At 39.0% G+C, this 19513-nt stretch overlaps 1 protein-coding gene across 1 annotated transcript in view; it reads left to right on the top strand.

The window, feature by feature from the left end:
• slf1 (SMC5/6 complex localization factor 1) overlaps positions 1–19513 on the top strand; it is a 43935-nt gene that overhangs the window by 11892 nt on the left and 12530 nt on the right. The window contains exons 15-17 of the mRNA XM_030143431.1: positions 3390–3475; positions 14338–14430; positions 15758–15940. Of these exons, the coding sequence (XP_029999291.1) occupies positions 3390–3475; positions 14338–14430; positions 15758–15940 (362 nt within the window). The remainder of the gene's footprint in view (positions 1–3389; positions 3476–14337; positions 14431–15757; positions 15941–19513) is intronic.

Consider the following 19513-nt stretch of genomic DNA (forward strand, 5'->3'; position numbering starts at 1 on the left):
AAAGAGGGTATGTGGAAAAACTTCTGACTACAAGTCTGGATGACTTTTTCAATTGTTTTTTGTGCTTCTATTTGTAAAAGTGCAAAATTCTCAAAACAAACAGCCCACTCCACCTCCATTGTCAAGTTTTCACTGTTATATTTAGGGCCGAAGAACATGAATTAACACAGATGGAAAAGTGCAGGCCGGTGAGGAACGTTGACTGGCAGGGAACAAAGGAACACCTGGATAGAGGAGGAGTGTGTGAGTGGGGGTGAGGAAGAGTACAGATGCATGAATGGGAGGACTGAGGGGAAGCTGGAGTGAGAGGCAAATGGAGGTCAGACGGAGCGTGAGGAGCTGGCATGTGATGGGTCATGCCCAGGTCTGATCCTATCAGTGTGTGCTGGCTGACAGGAGGGGTGCATGGGGAGGTTAGACCCCTCCACGCACACACATTGCTGGGTCTGATTTGGACAAGAAACTGACAGATAGATAGACGAGGATATCCCATCAGGCCTTTGTGTCTTCCCTTACGAACACCAGCTCTCGGCTTTCACCCCTCCCTCACATCTCTTGATCTGCCCTTGCATACTAAATCCCTCTGCTGTCTTGAATGCAGTCTCACACACATGCACACAAACGGGCATACACACACACACACACACACACACACCCACACACCCACACACTCTCTCCCCATACCCCATATCAGACATCTGCTGTTCCACCAGCAGGTATTTGGCCTGGAGAAGGGCAAGAGTCACCAGGGAGCAGGTTCATACGAAGGCTACTGGTTCATGCGCTGACCAGACCCCGCCCCTTCCTCCAACATTGCTCCCTTTTACTTTCAGCCAGTTTTAAGGTTTTTCTTTATTTGGGCACAAAATCGAGACAGAATTACACAAGGAGTACTCTCTGTAGGATTGAGACAAAAAAAAAAAAGTCAAAGGCCGCCCTGAAATAATTTGATCCTAAAAGAATAACAAGGAATTCAGGAACATAAATAGAGGGCAGAAATAGAAAGGGAATCTTGTTTCTTCATTTTTGAGGTTTCATTTTGTGATATTATGCAGCATATTTGCATAGTTGTTGACACTCTTAATCAATTAAAACATGTTATGTGAAAGATGCATCTTGACACCCTCCGCGGTCTCCGCACATTTTTAATTCAATTGTCTGTGTTGGTTCAACCCAGTTACACAAAAGAACTATGATTCAGTGAAATTATTTAAATGTGTTATGTAAGAAATCAACTATAATTACTGTTAGAACATTTGTCACTAGTTTATAATGTTATAAAAGATAAAGGAATTTTTTAAAAAAAAGAGTAAATATAAATAGCACAAATGAGGATGTGGTTTCAGTTGAGATGTGGGGATGTTAAGTGGTTTCAGTTCCGTTTCATCTGCCCTCTCAAGCTGTCAGTGAAGCACAAAACAAAAAACCTGGCAAGATGTTTGGTATTAGATTTATGAAAAAAGCTAGAGCGGGCCATAAAGGTTGAGGAGAGCCACATGATCCCTTTATCATTCATGTCTGGCTGTTCGAATGTATTAGACCCTTTACAGTGACTTGAGGCGGCCGTAAGTATATGAGAGATGACGAGTTGGTTTCTGCACCAACAGACAGCCTGGCACCAGGGCACCCGTCCAAACCATACCGAGCTGACAGGCCGGCTGATTGACCGACTGTTTAGATGGCCGGTTGACTTGCCGGCTGGGCGTGTGGCAGCGACTGCTTTAAGCAGAAGGGAAGCTGTAATTACACTGAGGTTTCCTCTTGCTTAATCAAGCTCTCGATATAACTGTTATCATTTCCTTTATGACATTACTTTGGCTGCGCTTCTTGCAAGCAGACCTGTATATACTTAATACCAGCTGTGAATTTATAAACAGCTATTTAACCACACCAACAAGAGACAAGCAACAGGAACTAAAGAAGTTTTATCCACTGAATCTGTGGCCTTTTCTTGGCCTTTACAAGTAGAAAATGTAATGCATAGCTTCTGCTTGCACTGGACATACTCTTGTGATTACTTTCATTATTGCTCACAAGTTTCTTGAGAGTCTGCCTCCAAGGGCAAACACTGCCCCAGGCCTAAAATTGGTAGTTTGGCTGCTGACAGCATGCTGGCCTTCCTAAAGTAGACCATGAGGGAAGAAGAGACTGGGGCGTATACAAGCCAAGTATTGTCAACCTCCACAGCTGCCAGCCTATATGGACAGGGGACACTTGGGTGAAGTGGTTTGAGATGAAAAGTGGTACGGCCTCTTCCCAGACACACTTATGGACTCGCAGACACACACAGAGCGCGTCTCATCTCTTCTCAGCCTTGTCCCTGCTAATAACAAGCAGCGTGACAGGACGTGTGTTTCCTCCTCACTGCTGGGAGCTCCTTCCTGGCTTCTGAACAAGCCAATTACCAGGGAACAAGCCTCTTCCCTGTAATACGGATGGCACTCCGCTTCAATGCAACGCACACGCACGTGCACACACCTATACACACAGACACCTGTCAGGCTTCATGCAGGCAGATCTCCCATACCCACTCACAGGACTAGTGACAGCCCACAGCTATTAGCACGCCACTACTTTGAAGAGGCTTCACTTTCTTTTACTAGTTATTCCTCCTAATGTGCTTGCTCACATCGAATTCTCCGTCTCTGTGTTTGAGGCGTTAAGTGGGAGGAAAAGCGCTTTGGAGACGGTGGTGGAGGATTGTGTGTGTGAAGTGTGTGTGGCTAACACAGTAGGGGTTTGACAGATATTGTCAGATTTCATATAAGATGATATAGCGCCACAAGGGATTCATTTGCTAATGACACTTTTCACAGTATAGTGATGCTATCCTTACTGTCAGGCTGAAATAGCCATTGAAACTTTGGACTAAGCTAAACAGTTAATCCAAATATTATTGGGACTGCCATATGGGCAAAGGCAATACCCAAATCAGGAGAGCTGCATTTTTTTGATTAGTATAAACTAGGTCACAGCATATCATTATAAATTAAGCATTGTGGTGGTAAAGAGGTGCTCTGGCCTTTGAATAATTTTCTACAGATGTAAGGGATAATGTTTGTTGAGCCTAAACTCTACCGAAATCATATCAATTCAGTTCATTTCAACTTCATTTATAGAGCATATTTCATGCACAGTGCAGCCTCAATGTGCTTCACAACAGGTATATAACGTAAAAACATTTTTAAAAAAAAATTATATCAGTATTGTTTTTATTTATAATTTTATGGTGAGAATGAAAAGTAAAAATTGCCCTTCCCTCTAAAATCAGAACTTATCACAATTGTAATAAAACTTTTTTGTTCATTGTTCAGTTCTAATTCTATATATACTTTTTTGTACAGTTTCTTATCATTCCCTTAACCATATCCACCCATTTCTCCATACAGTATCCAGAGCACATCGGTCAGGGTGAATGAAAGTAGCTTGGAGAAAGGGAACACGCTGAGAGGTCTGAACCGAGTCAATGCAGCAGGTATGATGCACACAAATGCACAAACACTCTCGCACACACACATACACACCACGGCTTGGCCATATAGCAGCACATTTGCAAGGAGCAGACTTTTAATGGACTAATGCACTGCACTAGGTCATCAGTAAAGAGGGACATGATAGCTCTGTCATCACTTTCTGTTTAATGAAGAGCACATAATGTATGGAGAAAGTGATTGATTTGCATCAGACCGCACTCCCATCTAGTCAGCTCAAAGGGCAACTTGGCTGGATCCGTGGGCCTGCTGTGGACATTCAGAGCACAGATCGGACAGCGTCGCCACCTCTGTATAATATACCTCCACCTCCTCCGCTTGTTCCCTTCACATTGAAATTCAACACTGTGCTCTTTGTTTTGTTTTGTTTTTTCCTCATGTCTTATTCACCTTTTAAAACAGTAATAGATAAATAAATAAATGGCAAAGACAGAAATAATGGGTTTCTCACACAAAACAATGACGCATATTAGTACGCACAGTGCGCCTCAGATCTCCATTTTAGGGATATTAAATGCAGCAATTAGGGTAGCGCTGCAGATATACAGAGGCTGCACTGGTGGAACTTCCTGCAATTAGAGGCATGGCACTCTGTGTGAACTCTCGAAGGTGTCAGAGCTCATATCTCCCCCCTCCACCTGATCAGAAAGGCCCTGTGCCGGAGTGAAGGAGGGGTGGAGGGTAAAGGAGAGGAGTGGGGGAAGGAGGGCTGAGGCAGGAGACTCAAGGCTGTTGGCATGTGTTGTTTTTCCACTACGTGATCCCTATACCGATGCGGTCGGCATTAATTTTTGATGAACCATCGGCACAGCATCCTCCCCTCTCGCCCTCTCATCCCATCCCATCTCATCCCATTCTCTCTCTCTCTCCCCACTCCAGGCTTTCTCACCCACATATGTAAGCTTGCTTTCGTATACCGCATGCTGCATTTCTTTGCTTTGGAGCATCAGTCTCGTCTCCTGGAACCTTGGTGTCTTTGTCAAAGTAGCTGAGAGGGGTTCAGGGATTTGGGATGAACTTCTGTTTTCTGATCCTGCGTCTGCTTCTGAAAGCTCAGCAGAGATTTCAATACAAATCAGTCATGTCGTTTGTTGAGTGTCAATACTTGCTGAGCTTGAATGCATGCTAAAATGGGTTTGTTTTAAGCATCACGTCAATTAAACTACTCGTGTGTTTTTTTTACACAAAGAAATCGCTATAGAAATGTGTTAGTGTTATTGCACTTTAAAGGCTGTTGTCACTCATTTTTCTTGCTCTGCTACCTTTTGTTCCAACTGTTGATTGAAGCAGTGTACACTTGTATCATTCTTGTACCATCAGTACATATTATTTGGTGATCTTTCATAGCACAACTCTACCCAACTTCATCTTCAGCTGAAGTCAGTTGAAGAGAGCTGCAGCTTCACTCCCACTGCTGTCAGCAGCGTGAGTTAGTCTACGCATTGTGAGATAAAGTTTTGTAACTCCAGTGATCAGACTGAATGGCAGACTTTCACTGATGCTTAGTCAGTTATCTCAATCTATTCTATCCACTGAATTTAAAGACCGTTCAGCAGGTCATACTCAATGCTGAGCACTTTTAATCCACTCCTGATAGTATATGCTGTGTGCCTCATTTACAATTATCAGAAATGCCTTCTCATATAAGAGCTAAGATTGGGCATCATGGTATAAAAGCTGAATCTAGATTTGTATATATTCATTTTTTGGCAGTATTATCTGTAGGGCTGCATGATACTGGAAAAAACTGACATTGTGGGTTTTTTTTTTTAACCCTGGGATATATATTACGATATGAAAAAATACTCAGGAGGATATAATAGCTGTGTGGTGCTGACGTAAATGGTCAAACAAATTAGTTGTGTTTCCTCTCGTTTTGGGAACAGGTGCAAGGCACTGTCGACACATCATCCACATCATCCTTCTTGTAGCCGAAATAATTCCAGATAACTAACGCTTTTCTTTTTGGCACCAAGTCTTCGTGTACACTGATATTCTCATGTTCATTGCTCATTTTTAGCTTACTGGCCGACAGGCCGTAAACTATTGTCGTCATGCGGCGTCTGTCATTGTCTGTCGTCCGTTACAAAAATTTCAATTGTCTTCTTCTCCGAAACTACAATTCCGATTGACTTCAAACTTTGTATTCAGCTTCTTTATGATGATGTCAACAAAAGTTAGTGAAATTATTTGGATCCAGATCTGATGCTGGATTTGGTGCGACTTTGAAAAATTTCCCCATTATAAGAGATAGGAAGTGGATCGATGCAATAACTCAGCAAATATAAATAATATCAAGTGTAAATTTCTACAGTCCAGCCCTGATGGGGAGATGACCAAAACATAATGGCCACATGCTGATCAGGATCTTCTTCTGGATCCAGGAACTTATGGAAAATTTAACATGGGCTCTTATGGAGAAAACATTTTAATCGTCTTTTTCTCCCAAACTACAGTTCTGATTGACTTCAAACTTGGTATACAGCTTCTGTATGATGATGTCAACACAAGGTATTGCAATTATTTCCATCCAGATCTGATTCTGGATTTGGTGCGACTTTGAAAAATTTTCCCATTATAAGAGATAAGAAGTGGACTGATACAATAAATAAGTATCAATGATATCAAGTTGGAATTAGAATTTTTTACAGATCTGATTGGAATATGACCAAAACATGGGCTATTTCTGTAATATAATAAATACACATAACTGGGTGATAATAAATGGCATCTGGATACATTTCCCAAAGCTTTTAATTTGGCCGGTAAACTACAGGGCCATAGGTCGTATTTTTCAATGTTGTTACCAGTGTATCACTCCAAACTGATTAAGAAAGATTGTGATAGGTGAATCGCTGTGTGCAATATGTGTCACATACCCTTGAAATTAAATAAGAACATGTTCAGTTCATTTGCCTCCTACATTGCAGGACCTGTGATGTGACTATGTGACTATCGCAATGTCGATGCTCAAACGATATATTGTGCAGCTCTAATTATCGGTAATGTGGGATTAACTGATTTTTTTTTTTTTTTGTCTACATGAATGAAAAATAAAGCATGATTCAAAGACAGGGTTCCTTTAGGGCAGGGGTGTCCAATCCTGGTCCTCGAGGGCCACTATCCTGCATGTTTTAGATGTTTCCCTCTTCCAGCACACCTGACGGTCATTATCAGGCTTCTGCAGAGCTTGATGATAGGCTTATCATTTGAATCAGGTGTGCTGGAAGAGGGAAACATCTAAAACATGCAGGATAGTGGCCCTCGAGGACCAGGATTGGACACCCCTGCTTTAGGGTCTTAAAAAGTCTTAAGTTTTCAATTTACAAATCTACATTTCATACCTTAAAAAAGTCTTTAAAAGGTTTTAAATTTGATATGGTAGGTCTTAAATGATGTTGCTATAAACTTGTTTGCTGTATTGTGTTTAAATGTGTCTGGGAAATGTCCAAACTGCAAAGAAAGTAACAGTTCCACCCATTCCAACCTGAGAATTTATATTGAAATTAGGAACCATTTATCGCTAACTTTGAAGCCCCAGGTGAGAAATGACCTGGAACAGTGGGAATCAAGACATTGAAGTAAATAAATTCATTTTCCTAAATTCTAAGAGCCACAAATTTTTGCCAGTATGGCCGTGAAATAGGCATTGAATTCTGTTCTAAGTAGTCATAAAAGGGTCTTAAATATAACTTGTAGAAACCTGTTGGAACCCTGCAAAGATCTTAAGGTAATCTATAAACCATATCCACTGTCCAGCCCCCCAAAATATCTAATATACAGTACTGTGCAAAAGTCCTTGGCCAACTTTAGATTTGTTGGTTTAGTAAAGTTATCATGACCACATATATGCATTTTCCAGTCTCTGCATTAAGATACAATCTGGATATTTCCTTGAGGAATGTACAGCAGTAAAAACAAAAGCTTCTGTGAACCAAAGTATGACCTCGCTTTTGGATTTCCTTTTTTTTCAGTGTGACCTCACTTTGCACTTACTATGTCTTTAACTCAGATAATATTGGATTTTTTGCATTAATATGTTACCTGGTTTCATTCAATACGTCAGATGGTTCTATTTGTGCTTCTTCTTATCACAGGATCAGGGGTCACACAAAATAGTGACTTTAACCTTTAGAACCTATTTAGTTCTAGGTTTTTTTGTGTGTTTTAAGGCTGTGCACCTATTTCCTGTATTTTCTTGGTGTATTTGAAGAAAAGAGAATGAGAAAAAATATGTTCATTTCAACCCTACTAAATTAACAATGCTAATGGTGACCTAAAACTAGGGATGTAACGATATGAAAATTTCATATGGTTATTGTGACCAAAATTATCATGGTTATCAATATTATCACGGTATTGTTGAAATTGTGCTCAAAATGTTCAAAAAGTACTAATACACACACTGAAATAATTTAACCAAGTTGTATTTTGAAAAAAACAAACAAAAAAAACAAACAAATGAAATAATAGGCTTAATGCACTTTCTGTTGACAGAAACATTCAAATATTAACCCTTAGGGGTCTGAGCCTATTTAGGCCATTTTTCAGTACTTTTGATTTTGCCTTTATATAGTATATAAAGAAATGTTTACTATACTCATGTTTGGTATCTTTTTTTCAGCACAGCTTCATCTATCTCATCTGCCTTATTTTTTCACTTTAACCTACTATATCAACACAAAATGACAGAAAACACACAAAAAAAATATAAAATCCGATTTGAAAAATGTATACAATTTATTGCATAAATAACACAAAGATGCTTAACGAACCTTTTCAAAGACTTTAAAAGTGAATATTGGTTCCAAATATTAGGTATATAAAATCAAAATTGTAATAAATTAAAACTATACTCAAATATTTGACATAAAACCTGATATTTACATGGGATTTTTTCCCCTAAAAGTGCGGTAATCAAACACGGTTATCATGAAAATTAGAATTTAAACGGTAATACTAACCATCTGCAATTTTACTGCGGTTTATCATTATACCGGTAATCGTTACATTCCTACCTAAAACTGTTGCACACTAGTATGTTTTGCAGCTACAACAAATTTTTTAACCTTAACTAATCCAGTGAGTAGCTTCTCATTTCTTAAACAACCATCAGTTTGATAGAGAACATAAAGACTGGACTGTGGAGAGATAGAAAAAGGTCATGTGGTCTGAGTCCAGATTGACGCTGTTCCAGAGTGATGGACAAACCAGGGTGAGAAGAGTGGCAAATGAACTGATTACGCATCCTACCTTGTAGTGATGCAACGGTACTTGGGGAAACCATGTACCGTTCAGTCTGCCATGCACGGGACAATCTGCTGTTATGGACCGTGGGTTTTTGTTTTTTTGCAATTGATTTCTCCCTCTCTCTCACTCCCTCGCTCAACATGCATGTGAGCAGGAAACGCGGGGAAGCGGACAGAGAAGTGGCTTTAGACTCAACACACATCAGAGTCCTGCACGGGTCCACCACTTTTTCAACACCGCCACCCTCCCGTACCCTACATTACACCTGCGACCCGACCTGACCCATGATTAAACACACAGTAACTCACTATTAAGTTCCCGGGGGTCCCTGACAAGGAAATGCATACAGTAGATAACTGTCGTTTTTCTACTGCCGTTTTCTTTTACATCCCTATGCAGAACAGGAATTTATTTATTTAAAAAAAAAGCCCTCTTTGGGTCCTTTGTGTGCACATGCCTGTTTTATATGACTGTATACAAGTAGTCAAGGAATAAGAAAGGGTAATAATGTTTACTGCAGTGATATAATTTGTTCCTACTGTAAAATTCAGTTTTTGCTGATAAGCAAAATAAAAATTTAATTTTGGGAGGAAAAAAAAAACTTCTCTTTACACACACAACACATACCGAAGCCATGGTCCATGAACCGAGGTATGGACTGAACCTTGGGCTACCTGTACCGTTGCACCCCAATGCCTAGTGCCTACAGTAAAACCCATTTAGAACCCATCTTTTCTCTAGGCTTTTGAAACCATGTGAGATGTTTGAAGGTATTATCTTTATTCTATATTTTTTATTTGGTAGTGGTTTGTTGTTCTTATTTATCTATTCTATTTATTTGTTTATTTTATTTATATTGTTGTTTTTAATTGTATGGCTTTTAATCTACTCTTGTATTTTATTCTTTTTATTTGGGTTTTATTTATTCTTCTGTATAGCACTTTTTTTTGTTTGTTTTTGCACAGTTTCTATGTCTTTAAATCTATTCTGTATTTTATACCTCTATTTTGGTTTTAATTTTTCTTCTATACAGCACTTTGGTCCACTGCAGTTGTTTTAAAGTGCTTTATAAATAAAGTTGGATTGGATACAGTAAAAGGCTGTGGGGGTGGTGTTACGATCCAGGGTTTCTTCAGTTGGTCAGGTCTAGGTTCAGCAACATTATGTGTCCAAAAAAATATGATGAGCTGACCACCTGAATATACTGAATGACCAGGTTTGGGTTTTTTCCTTCCCACATGACATAGGCATATTTCAAGATGACAATACCAGGTTTCATCACATTGTAAAAGGGTGGTTTAGGGAGCATGAGACATCATTTTCACACATGGATTGGCCACAACAGAGTCCAAACCTGACCCCTCTGAGAATCTTTTGAATGTGCTTGAGACAACTTTACCCAGTTGTCTGACTTTCATGGCATCAGGACAAGATCTTGGTGAAAAATTAATGCAACTCTGGACGGATATAAGTGTTGTGATATAAATATTGTGCTACAGTGACTGCATCCCGAAAGGCAATAACAAAAGGGCACTTGTGAGGGTTTTTGCCACCATTATTTAAGACAAAAATAGAGAGAGAAGTAATTTTAACTAAAATAAAGCTCCACTGATGAGCACTGACTGGACAAGCATATTCACAGTGAGTATATTACAACTAATAGCACCCTGTTGAGCAAGAAAGGTCTCCAGAAGAAGCACCATTCTCCATTTTGAGTGTATAAAACATGACCGAGGCAAAAGAGTGTTACATTTGGGCCTGGCTGGAGCATTTTCTTACTGCTATTGACAAGATATTTTATGTCCTTTGTTCTGATGATCCTTAGCAGCCATCATCATTGGACTCTTATGTTGTTATTTAAAGGGATCATATTTTGCTAAACCCACTTTTATAAGTTTTTGGTACATTTATTTTTGTATTTAGGGACCCTAACAGTTTATAAAATTTGAATTTGAACCCTCCAGGTGCTGCAATGCTATCTTTATATTCATTCCGGCAAAAATCAAGTGGATTTCTACAACCTGTTTCAATTCCTGCTTAATTTGTTACGTTTTATAACAAGTTACGTCACAACATTTGCATATTTAAGATTAAGATTTCTGACGAACATTTCTCTGAGTACCCCATGATTGTTTATCAGCAGCAGCGGTTGTAGTAAAAACTGAAAATATGTCCAAACTAGGGATGCAAACTATCGATTAATCCATTAATCATTAGTTGGTTGACGTTATCGATCAATTAACGATTAATTGATAAGCGGCAATTTTCCCGAGAACCTGAATTTCTCTTTCGATAGGGTCTATAACAATAAAAAGCTAAATATTGTTTATATACTGAATGAAAAAAACATGTCATTTTCCTTAATGACTGATTTATTGGACCATTGGGTACAGTACAGGCAACGACATTTATGGAGTAGAACTAAATAAATTCTGCAGAGAAATTCAATAAAATAAATGGATCTGAAGAGGGACGGTTTAGAAGAAATGGGCGTTTCTGACTTTGCATAGACTTTGCATTGGTTGAACTGGACAGAGCAGCACAGTCAACAACCTGGAGGGAGCGGGGCGTGAAGTGGCTCATGCGCATTTAAAGGGCCAGCGCTCAAAACAACCTTTCTGGTGTCATTACTCAGAAATAGGGTTGAAGATGGACCTGTGGAGTTGAATTAAAGAAGAATTCAGACCCAAGCATAGCATTTACACTTTATGTAGACCACAGGGAAATGTTTTAAAATGCATAATTCCACTTAAAAATGCAAAATATCACTCCTGTACTTGATAAATGTAACTAAATAAAGCTTAGGTGAAAATCTTTACCAGTGACATGAAAATGACGAGTCCTTAATATCAGGGTAGTAGTTCTTTTAAAGTGCAATGAAAGCAGCAGCAATTTTGATTTTTGGAGAACATACTTGCCACCATCCCTCTTTAAGCCAGCGACAGCAGTAATCTTCATATAGTTTTAAATATATCCAATAAATGGCACAGAATACCATTCTAGCACATTCCTGACAAATAGCATTGTTACAGGCTTCCAGCAGCTTTTTGCTCCAGTGATCAGCGGGCCAAGCGACACTTTACAGGAGTGCAGCAAGCAGACTGAGGGATATAAAGAGCAACACATACATTTAACTTTTCTATTAAAGTGTGAAACAGGGGATTTATAGAAAAGGACAGGCGGATTTATCCTTTCCGTGCTTGTAAATGCTGAGCATGCAATTACCCCTATAATAGAGGCGTTGTGTCCAAATTGGAGCCATTAAAGTGATTTAACAGTGCGTGGATTGGCCCTGGCATTTGCGAGGATGTGTACACATGGGTTGTAGTGGAATGGGTGTTTAATCACAGCGTTTTAGAGCCTGGTAATAGCAAAGCAGTCCATGTAGAACAGTGACATGCCACACAGTACAGCTTACTCATTAGAGACTGTACTTTGGACTGCGCTTCACCCTCTGTTTGTACATTTGGATTTTTAGATTGGAAAAATGGGTTTGCCTCATTGACTGACCACTGTACTTTTACTGATACTGATAGTGTTCAACCAACTGAGTGTGCTCTATTCCCTAAATACATCTCTATATATTACAAGCTAATATCCCTTTACAGTCCTGCACATATTTACAGAATAAACATCAGTCTGGAGTTTATTTCTCTAATTGCTGATCCTGCAGTTAGAGTTAGGTAGCCATATCAAGTGTTAGGCAGTAACTACTTCCTATGTTGTGACAGTGTTGCATAATAAAATTACAACATAAATATGAATGTATGAATGGGTTACACCTGACAATATTCTTTTGGGTAAACAGTTTATATATAGACAATACACCTGTGATTTGTCTTGGTGGTTGTACTTTAAAATCAATATGTTCCCATGCTAACTGAAGTTCAGCGGAGAAACTTTTACTAGAACTTTGGCAGTAATCTGTGTTGAGGTTTGCATATCTTGGTTTTAATGTTTGACTTCAGGAATTTTCAGATTTTTGAAACATTTGTTAGGAAAATAACACGAATATAGTCAAATTTTGATCAAGTAATTTATATAGATTACTATAGATATTTTGTTTTTAACAGGTAACTAGTATTGAATTTCAAATATCACCTTCCCCGTGCTATTTATTTATTTTTATTTTCAACCTCGTTCCCTCTGAGAACCGGCTTTTTCCACTTTTACCAACATTTTATACTGTGTGGAAATGAAAAATAAAAAAATGTCCCAGTCGTCTAAGTTTATATTTACTTTTCTGACAAAAGTGATTTTAAATTAATCTTTACACATTATATACACTGTATATTTCATTTCGTTCTGAAAGGAACACACAGCATTGCTTGAATGTTTGTTTGCTTTTGACAACTTTCAACTTGCTTCTGTTTGTTAGACTCAGTATTGCATTTCCATGGAAAACAAATGTGATCTACCGATTGATAAACATTTTTTTTTTTCTTTTCACATCCCCCCCTCATTTTTAAACCTCTTCCAAACCAGTGCATGGTGTTTAATGCATCTTATGCATCCTCAAAGACGTCTCTTGGAAGAAAGGAATTCACCAGGATGAATAGGATCCAGCATTTTCAATATTTCCTCTACATCCTTTGAAATGCAAGAAACCCTTTCACTCTATCCTCCACTGCCTCCTCTTTTCTACCCCCTGTTCTCCCCCTCCCACTCCTCCACCTCCCTTTGCCCCAGTCTGTGCTCAGTGCGCTGGAGTGGAGCCCCTGTACAGGCGTGGCGTCCTGGGGAGAGCTAGTAAAGCATTTATTACGGGCTTTGCAGTCCTGTATTATACTGGCAAGCACAGAGCCACTCATGCTTGGCCTTTAACTTCCCTCTGAAGTTCAGCCATACATGAAAAGAGGGGGCTCTGGCCTGCTAATATATTCCTGATTTAATATTGTATCAGAAAAACTGAGGGATGGGGTAAAGACGAGGGAAAAAAGGGAGAAGGGGGAGGAAAATTGTGTTTAAAAATGTAAATGGATTCCTTGAGAGGTTTTTTCCATGGCTGTTCACTGGTAGTTAGCTGATTAAATATCACGTGGTGACACTAGCAATGCCCAGCGGAGCTTTTGAACCCTGGATCTGTGAAGAATCCTTTTCGAGTCTTTGTGCATGGGCTGTCTACCATAACTTCCTCTCAAATAACAATATAGGGACGAGCGGACAGGAAGGAAATCCACTTTCTCACCACTACATTTATTCACACGCCGACTGCCCCGATATTAACTTTGTTGGGCTCGGCTGTAAGTGGAAAAATCCTTGTGTCTATAAAAGAAGGAATGAGCGAGGGGGAATTAGCCCAACTCCATTTTTAATTTTTTTTCTCCATCCCTTTTTTTTTCCCCCTGAAAGATCTCCCTCCTTTTCTCATCACTCTTCTTAAATCGCATCCTCATTGGCGGGTCGTACTTTTTTTAGGTCAGGGTTTTTTTTTGGTGGTTGGGGACATTTCTGTGATATTTTATTGGTGTGTTCATCATATGGCGGGGGACAATGGGCAGGACATCGGGCACACCCTAATTTTGGATTTCTCTCTTGTCTTCCGCCTCTTCTCTCTTTTGGGTGTGTTTGTCCGTTGTGTGTGTCCTGGCTGAAGGAGAGACCCTCCTCCACAGAGCTTGCAAGAGGAACCAAGTGGAAACAGTGCTTCAGATCTTGGCGCTTCCTGGCACAGACGTAAACATTAAAGGTAGGACTTTCTTGCTTTCTGTTTCTCTGTAACCTCTGCCTCACCGTCATCTCACTTCACTCCCTCTGTTTGCTCTGGGGTTTCGAGGAGCGATTAACATTGGAGAAAAAAATAGGAGAGAAATAGGAGTACGTGTGCGTCATCATTGAGGTTAACCTTTAGCTAAAATGTAAAGGGTGTGTCTAGAAACAGCGGGGTGGGTTTGAATGCTCAAATTTATAGATTTACGGGCACTTTGCTAAGTGAATTGGATGCTTTTTGATATTTCAGAATGATTGTCTATGGTCCCTTTAGGTCAAATATAATGACTGTCTCTCCTTTGATGGAAATGTTGTGCCATTTCAAAGGTTTCTCAGATTTTTTTTTTTCTTCCTTTTTTTTGTAATCGTCTCTTAATAGCTGCCTAAATGAACTTGCATCTCAGTAGGAGGCTTATGTAAGAGGTGATATCCCAAACGTGACCAGGCACAGCTATGTATAAAATGGTAAAATTATCGCTGTCTTCACTCAGTTTTCTGCTAAAACGAGGCCCGTGTTATTTGACGCAAAATAATCAGATAGATGTAACAAATTTATGATATGATGTTGTAAAGATGAGCTATTCTTTATTCGTCGCAATTTGTTTATGGTTTGATTTGAAAAGTGTAATGGTAAAACATGATGTGTGAAAGTATTTAATGTTTTGTGCAACTGCTATAACTCTTTGATATAGTTTATGTGATATTTAGTTGCTAACCTTTATATAATTTTTAAATAAGATTTTAAAAGCTCTTAATGACTCAGTAATTAAGCGTCAAGCCCATTTTAACTAATATATACGTCATTTGTTTCATGTCGATGAAAGCCACATTTTTGTCGTTTTGTGAACCATTATTTTTCTTTTAAATAATCCAGATATGATAACCTCCACGCAGGACGGTGATTTTTTGAACGTGGCCTCTACCACTTATAATATTGGCTTTAACTGTCGGGCAAGTTTTTACGTAGTTCTAGTTAACTCACATGTTAACTAGTTACAAGATTAACTATGACGACTGATCGTCACCTTTGCTAAAACAAAACAGTTTTATCAACTAACATTGCAATAAAGTGCACTAGAGTTTGAGTTGAATTTATTATGGACCAATGCATTTAAGTGCATGTAAGTACTTTATATACACAACTACTATTAAAGCTATATGTTGTTTTGTTTTTCTCTGTATTTGTTTGGTAGAAAGTATTCTGACATTGATACATAGTTGTTTATGAGTTGTAAGCAGTTGATAACCATTGAATGATTCTGTGCTTGTTTGTCTGTGCATGTTTGTCCTTTTTATTGATTACTTAGATCATGCAGGGTGGACACCTCTGCACGAGGCCTGCAACCATGGCAGCACCTCATGTGTAGCGGCTTTACTCCGTCACTATCCTCCCCCTGTTGTTAATAACCAAGTGGACGGAGTCAGCCCTCTACATGACGCATTGGTCAATGGACACAAGGACATCGCCAAAATGCTATTGGAACATGCAGGTGGGGAAACCTCATGAATACACTCAAACAGTTTACAGCAAAAAACGATGAACTAATAATTTAAGAATTAGTCAAGTTTATCAGTGTAATAAGAAAAAGCTGTTAAAGTGAATCATCTCAACTATTATCAGCATCCTGTTTATTTATTGTACTTTATAGTGTTTTTCACAGGTGGAGAGTGTTTGATGGGGCTGGCTCCCAAGCTGATGAGCTCTGGCAAATACACTTAAAAGTTGGCAGCAGTACTGCATTTACAAAATAACTTGTAATGAGGGCAATCATTTTGTTCATTTTTTTTTATAACTGATGGATGACAGATGCATGTGAACGTACCATCCTAGCAAACTTTTCAATCCTTCAGTTTCACTTTTATATTTTATAAAGAAAAAGAAATCCGTAAAAAAAGACTAACTAAAATTAGTCTACCAAAATGAAATTACACAATATATAGGAAGCAGCCATATTTGGGTTGATATAAAGTGGAACTAACTCCTTTATGTATCCAGTAGCATGTTTTTCACCACCATTATGTTGGCAAGTGCAATTAAAAATAGCTATTTCAACTAAATGTTAGTTGTTTGAATTTGGTAATGAGATGGCCAGTTTCCAATTGGAGCCCCACTTCTTGTCATATATCTTCATTTAATCCATCTTACTTGAGACCATGCATTAAACCAAATGGTTGCTGTCACATTGATGGAATCATATAATGTCAAAATAAAACACCTTTAACTTGTCTGGGTGGTTGGCTGCCAGCAGAGCTAATCTGTGGAATTAGCCATTTAGCTAATGATTTAATGCAGTTGTGGGCTGCCTGTGAGAGCTGCTGTAGCCAAGACAAGCTTTTAATTTAATGTAGCCAACAAATGCAGCCGAGCTTATTGACAGATTGAATGCTGCTTTTTGACCTTATGAGTGGGACCACCCACCTGGTAAAGAGAGGGACCTGTTGATGGTGGGATTTAATACATTATCAAATATGAAATATTATATTGTTTGCTTTTAATGCTTATTAACTAACTACAATGGATTGGAAAGCCAGAGTAACTCAAAATACTATTATATTCTACTATAATATAAAATATATATATATTATTATTATATTATACTATCACAGTACATGGCCTGTCATGATGGAATCAGTTCTGTTATCTACTAGACAACATAATATCTGTGTAACTTAATTATAGTGTGTACATTTCATAGAATCTGAAACCTGGGATGAAAAAACGTTGAAAAAAGTTCTCAATGTGTGTTGAACACACTCATAATAACCGGGAAATTAGAGTAGACTACCTGCACACTTTTATAAAGTGTAGTTATTCGCCACCTTTGTATTGATAATGTACTGCAGGAGAAAGTAATCCAATTATATGCCAGTACTGATATTTTTTCCTGCTTCCCCTGCCTGGGAAAACTTCATCATTTGAAAATCCACATCTTGCTTTTGCCGTATTCACCACTCTGCCCAAATCAGAAGATGAACTGTAAAACATAGGTGACCGGTTGCTGTTTGACGCTGCTATAGACAGGATGCTTTCGCAGGTCTTGAAAGTCTTAAAAACTATGGAATTTTGAAATGCTGTTTTCCAGACCTTGAAAGGTCTGGAATTTTGTGTGAAAGTCTAAATAATGTATGGAAAAAAGTTTCTCTCATAGTTGAATTTTAGCGTATGCTCAAAAGCTCATAATCTTCTAAGATAAGAAATACATGAGGAAAGCATAGAAAAAATTTCATTTGATTTTACTAACTCAGTACTGGAATGATTCTTGTGAAACTTGTTTGTGTGATATCAATGCACTTTTATGATTTTCATATGTTTTGAAAATGTTTCTGTCAGTGCAACATTAACTGCGAATATGTATTCATTCATTCACACATTTATTAAAATGTACTTTTCTACTACACACATCAGGTATGATCTCGACAAAAAAAAGCAGGCACACAAGTATGAAAGTACATAAAGTCAAGGTCTTGGAGAAAAAAACAGCGGGTTTGAAAAAAGCTGGAATTTTTATTTGTATAAAGAGCAAGCACCCTGTATAGAGAAGTAAAGCCTGAACATCATAGTTAGGGGAGCTGCCGTGTTGCTTCTGTGTCGAGTCATGGAGTGAAACAGTCAAGTCACATCTAATAGAATCTTAAGTGTGATCTGTGTTGAAAGCTCTCAGTCTCTGAAAACACCTAAGGTCAGCCACCATCACTTAATCATTTTATGTGTCTATGCAAGTCAAGTTCACTTGCAGAAATCCTGTTTCCTCTCAGACCATTTCAATTAATATATGCTGACTGGTAATGGTAATTATGGAGACTAAAATTTTAATACTAGCACTTGCATCGTTTACTAAAAACCTGTTTGATGTTCTTTTTATGGATGGTATGTACTATATGCTTTCCTACAGCTCCGTCACACATCCTGCAGACTACAACCAACACAACTGGTTTCACGACCCCAGAGGCCACAGTTCTCGCCGCCGTCTTTACTGTACGAAATCTAGCTGATCTCTGCCTCTGCCACACTGCTTGTCTTCATAATCCTCATGCAATCCTACACCACAGTGTCTGTCCAAACAGATTACTCCACCACCTCATAAGTTGTCTGTTAATGTCTTTTTGACAAGATTAGAAGAGTCAGGATCCGCCGCATGTGAAACTCACATGCAGGTTTTGTGGAAATGTGTCACAACACAGCTAGTTTGGGTGTCGGCATGTTTGCGTGCCACGTACAGTCGAAGCTCAGGAGGGTTGAAGTGAGCATGACGGGTGTCAGAGCTCAGGCGAGAGATGGGGTAGAGAGTGTAGCTGGGTGCGCTGCAGCAGGTGGCAGAGTTAAAAGTGTGTGTTGCTGTGTATGTGTGTGTTTTTTGAGAGGTTGGGGAGGGGGTGCCATTTGCCAGCGTTGAACAAGTCTCCCATGTAACATACCTCTGTCTCTGCTCACTTCTCAGTTTGACTAATTATAGTTAATTTGATTCGACTTTCCCATTAACACATGTACATATTCTGTCCTCAAAAAATAAATTAGACTGGGATTGTTTAGTCCCGGAGAGGAAACAAGAGCGCTCTTTTTTTTTTTTTTTTTCCTCAGTAACAGGAGAGAGAGCAAATTAAAAGAGGTCAGAGGCAGAAGCAGCTATCTGTATCTGTAAAATTAGAAGATTGTATGTGTGTGTTGTGTGTGTGTGTATAGCAGACGTCTGGCCTGCTGTCTGGGCCAGGTCTCTTCGCTGGGACCAAGCAGAGCAACAGGAATGTGAATATTCTCAATTTTAAACACCTGCAGGCTTGTACATTATACTACTTTTTCTCACTTACTCTCTCCTGACTGTTTGCGATTTCCTCACACCTTGATGGCAGGTTGTCTAAAGGCTACAGTGGGGAGCTGGTGAGGAGGTGGTCCTCTTGACTCCAGGCTATTCTGTCTCACTTGCTAACTTCTCTGTGATCTCCACCTGGTTGCCATGGACACCATCGATAGACCCAACTTTATATTTTTTATTTCTTCTCTAAGATCTTCCTTCTTTAAGTCAAGGCTGTTAAATGTGAAAAGTTTTGGCTTGAGGGGCTACATC

The sequence above is a fragment of the Sphaeramia orbicularis genome, chromosome 9 (genome assembly GCF_902148855.1).
Source record: "Sphaeramia orbicularis chromosome 9, fSphaOr1.1, whole genome shotgun sequence".
Classification (NCBI taxonomy): Eukaryota; Metazoa; Chordata; class Actinopteri; order Kurtiformes; family Apogonidae; genus Sphaeramia; species Sphaeramia orbicularis.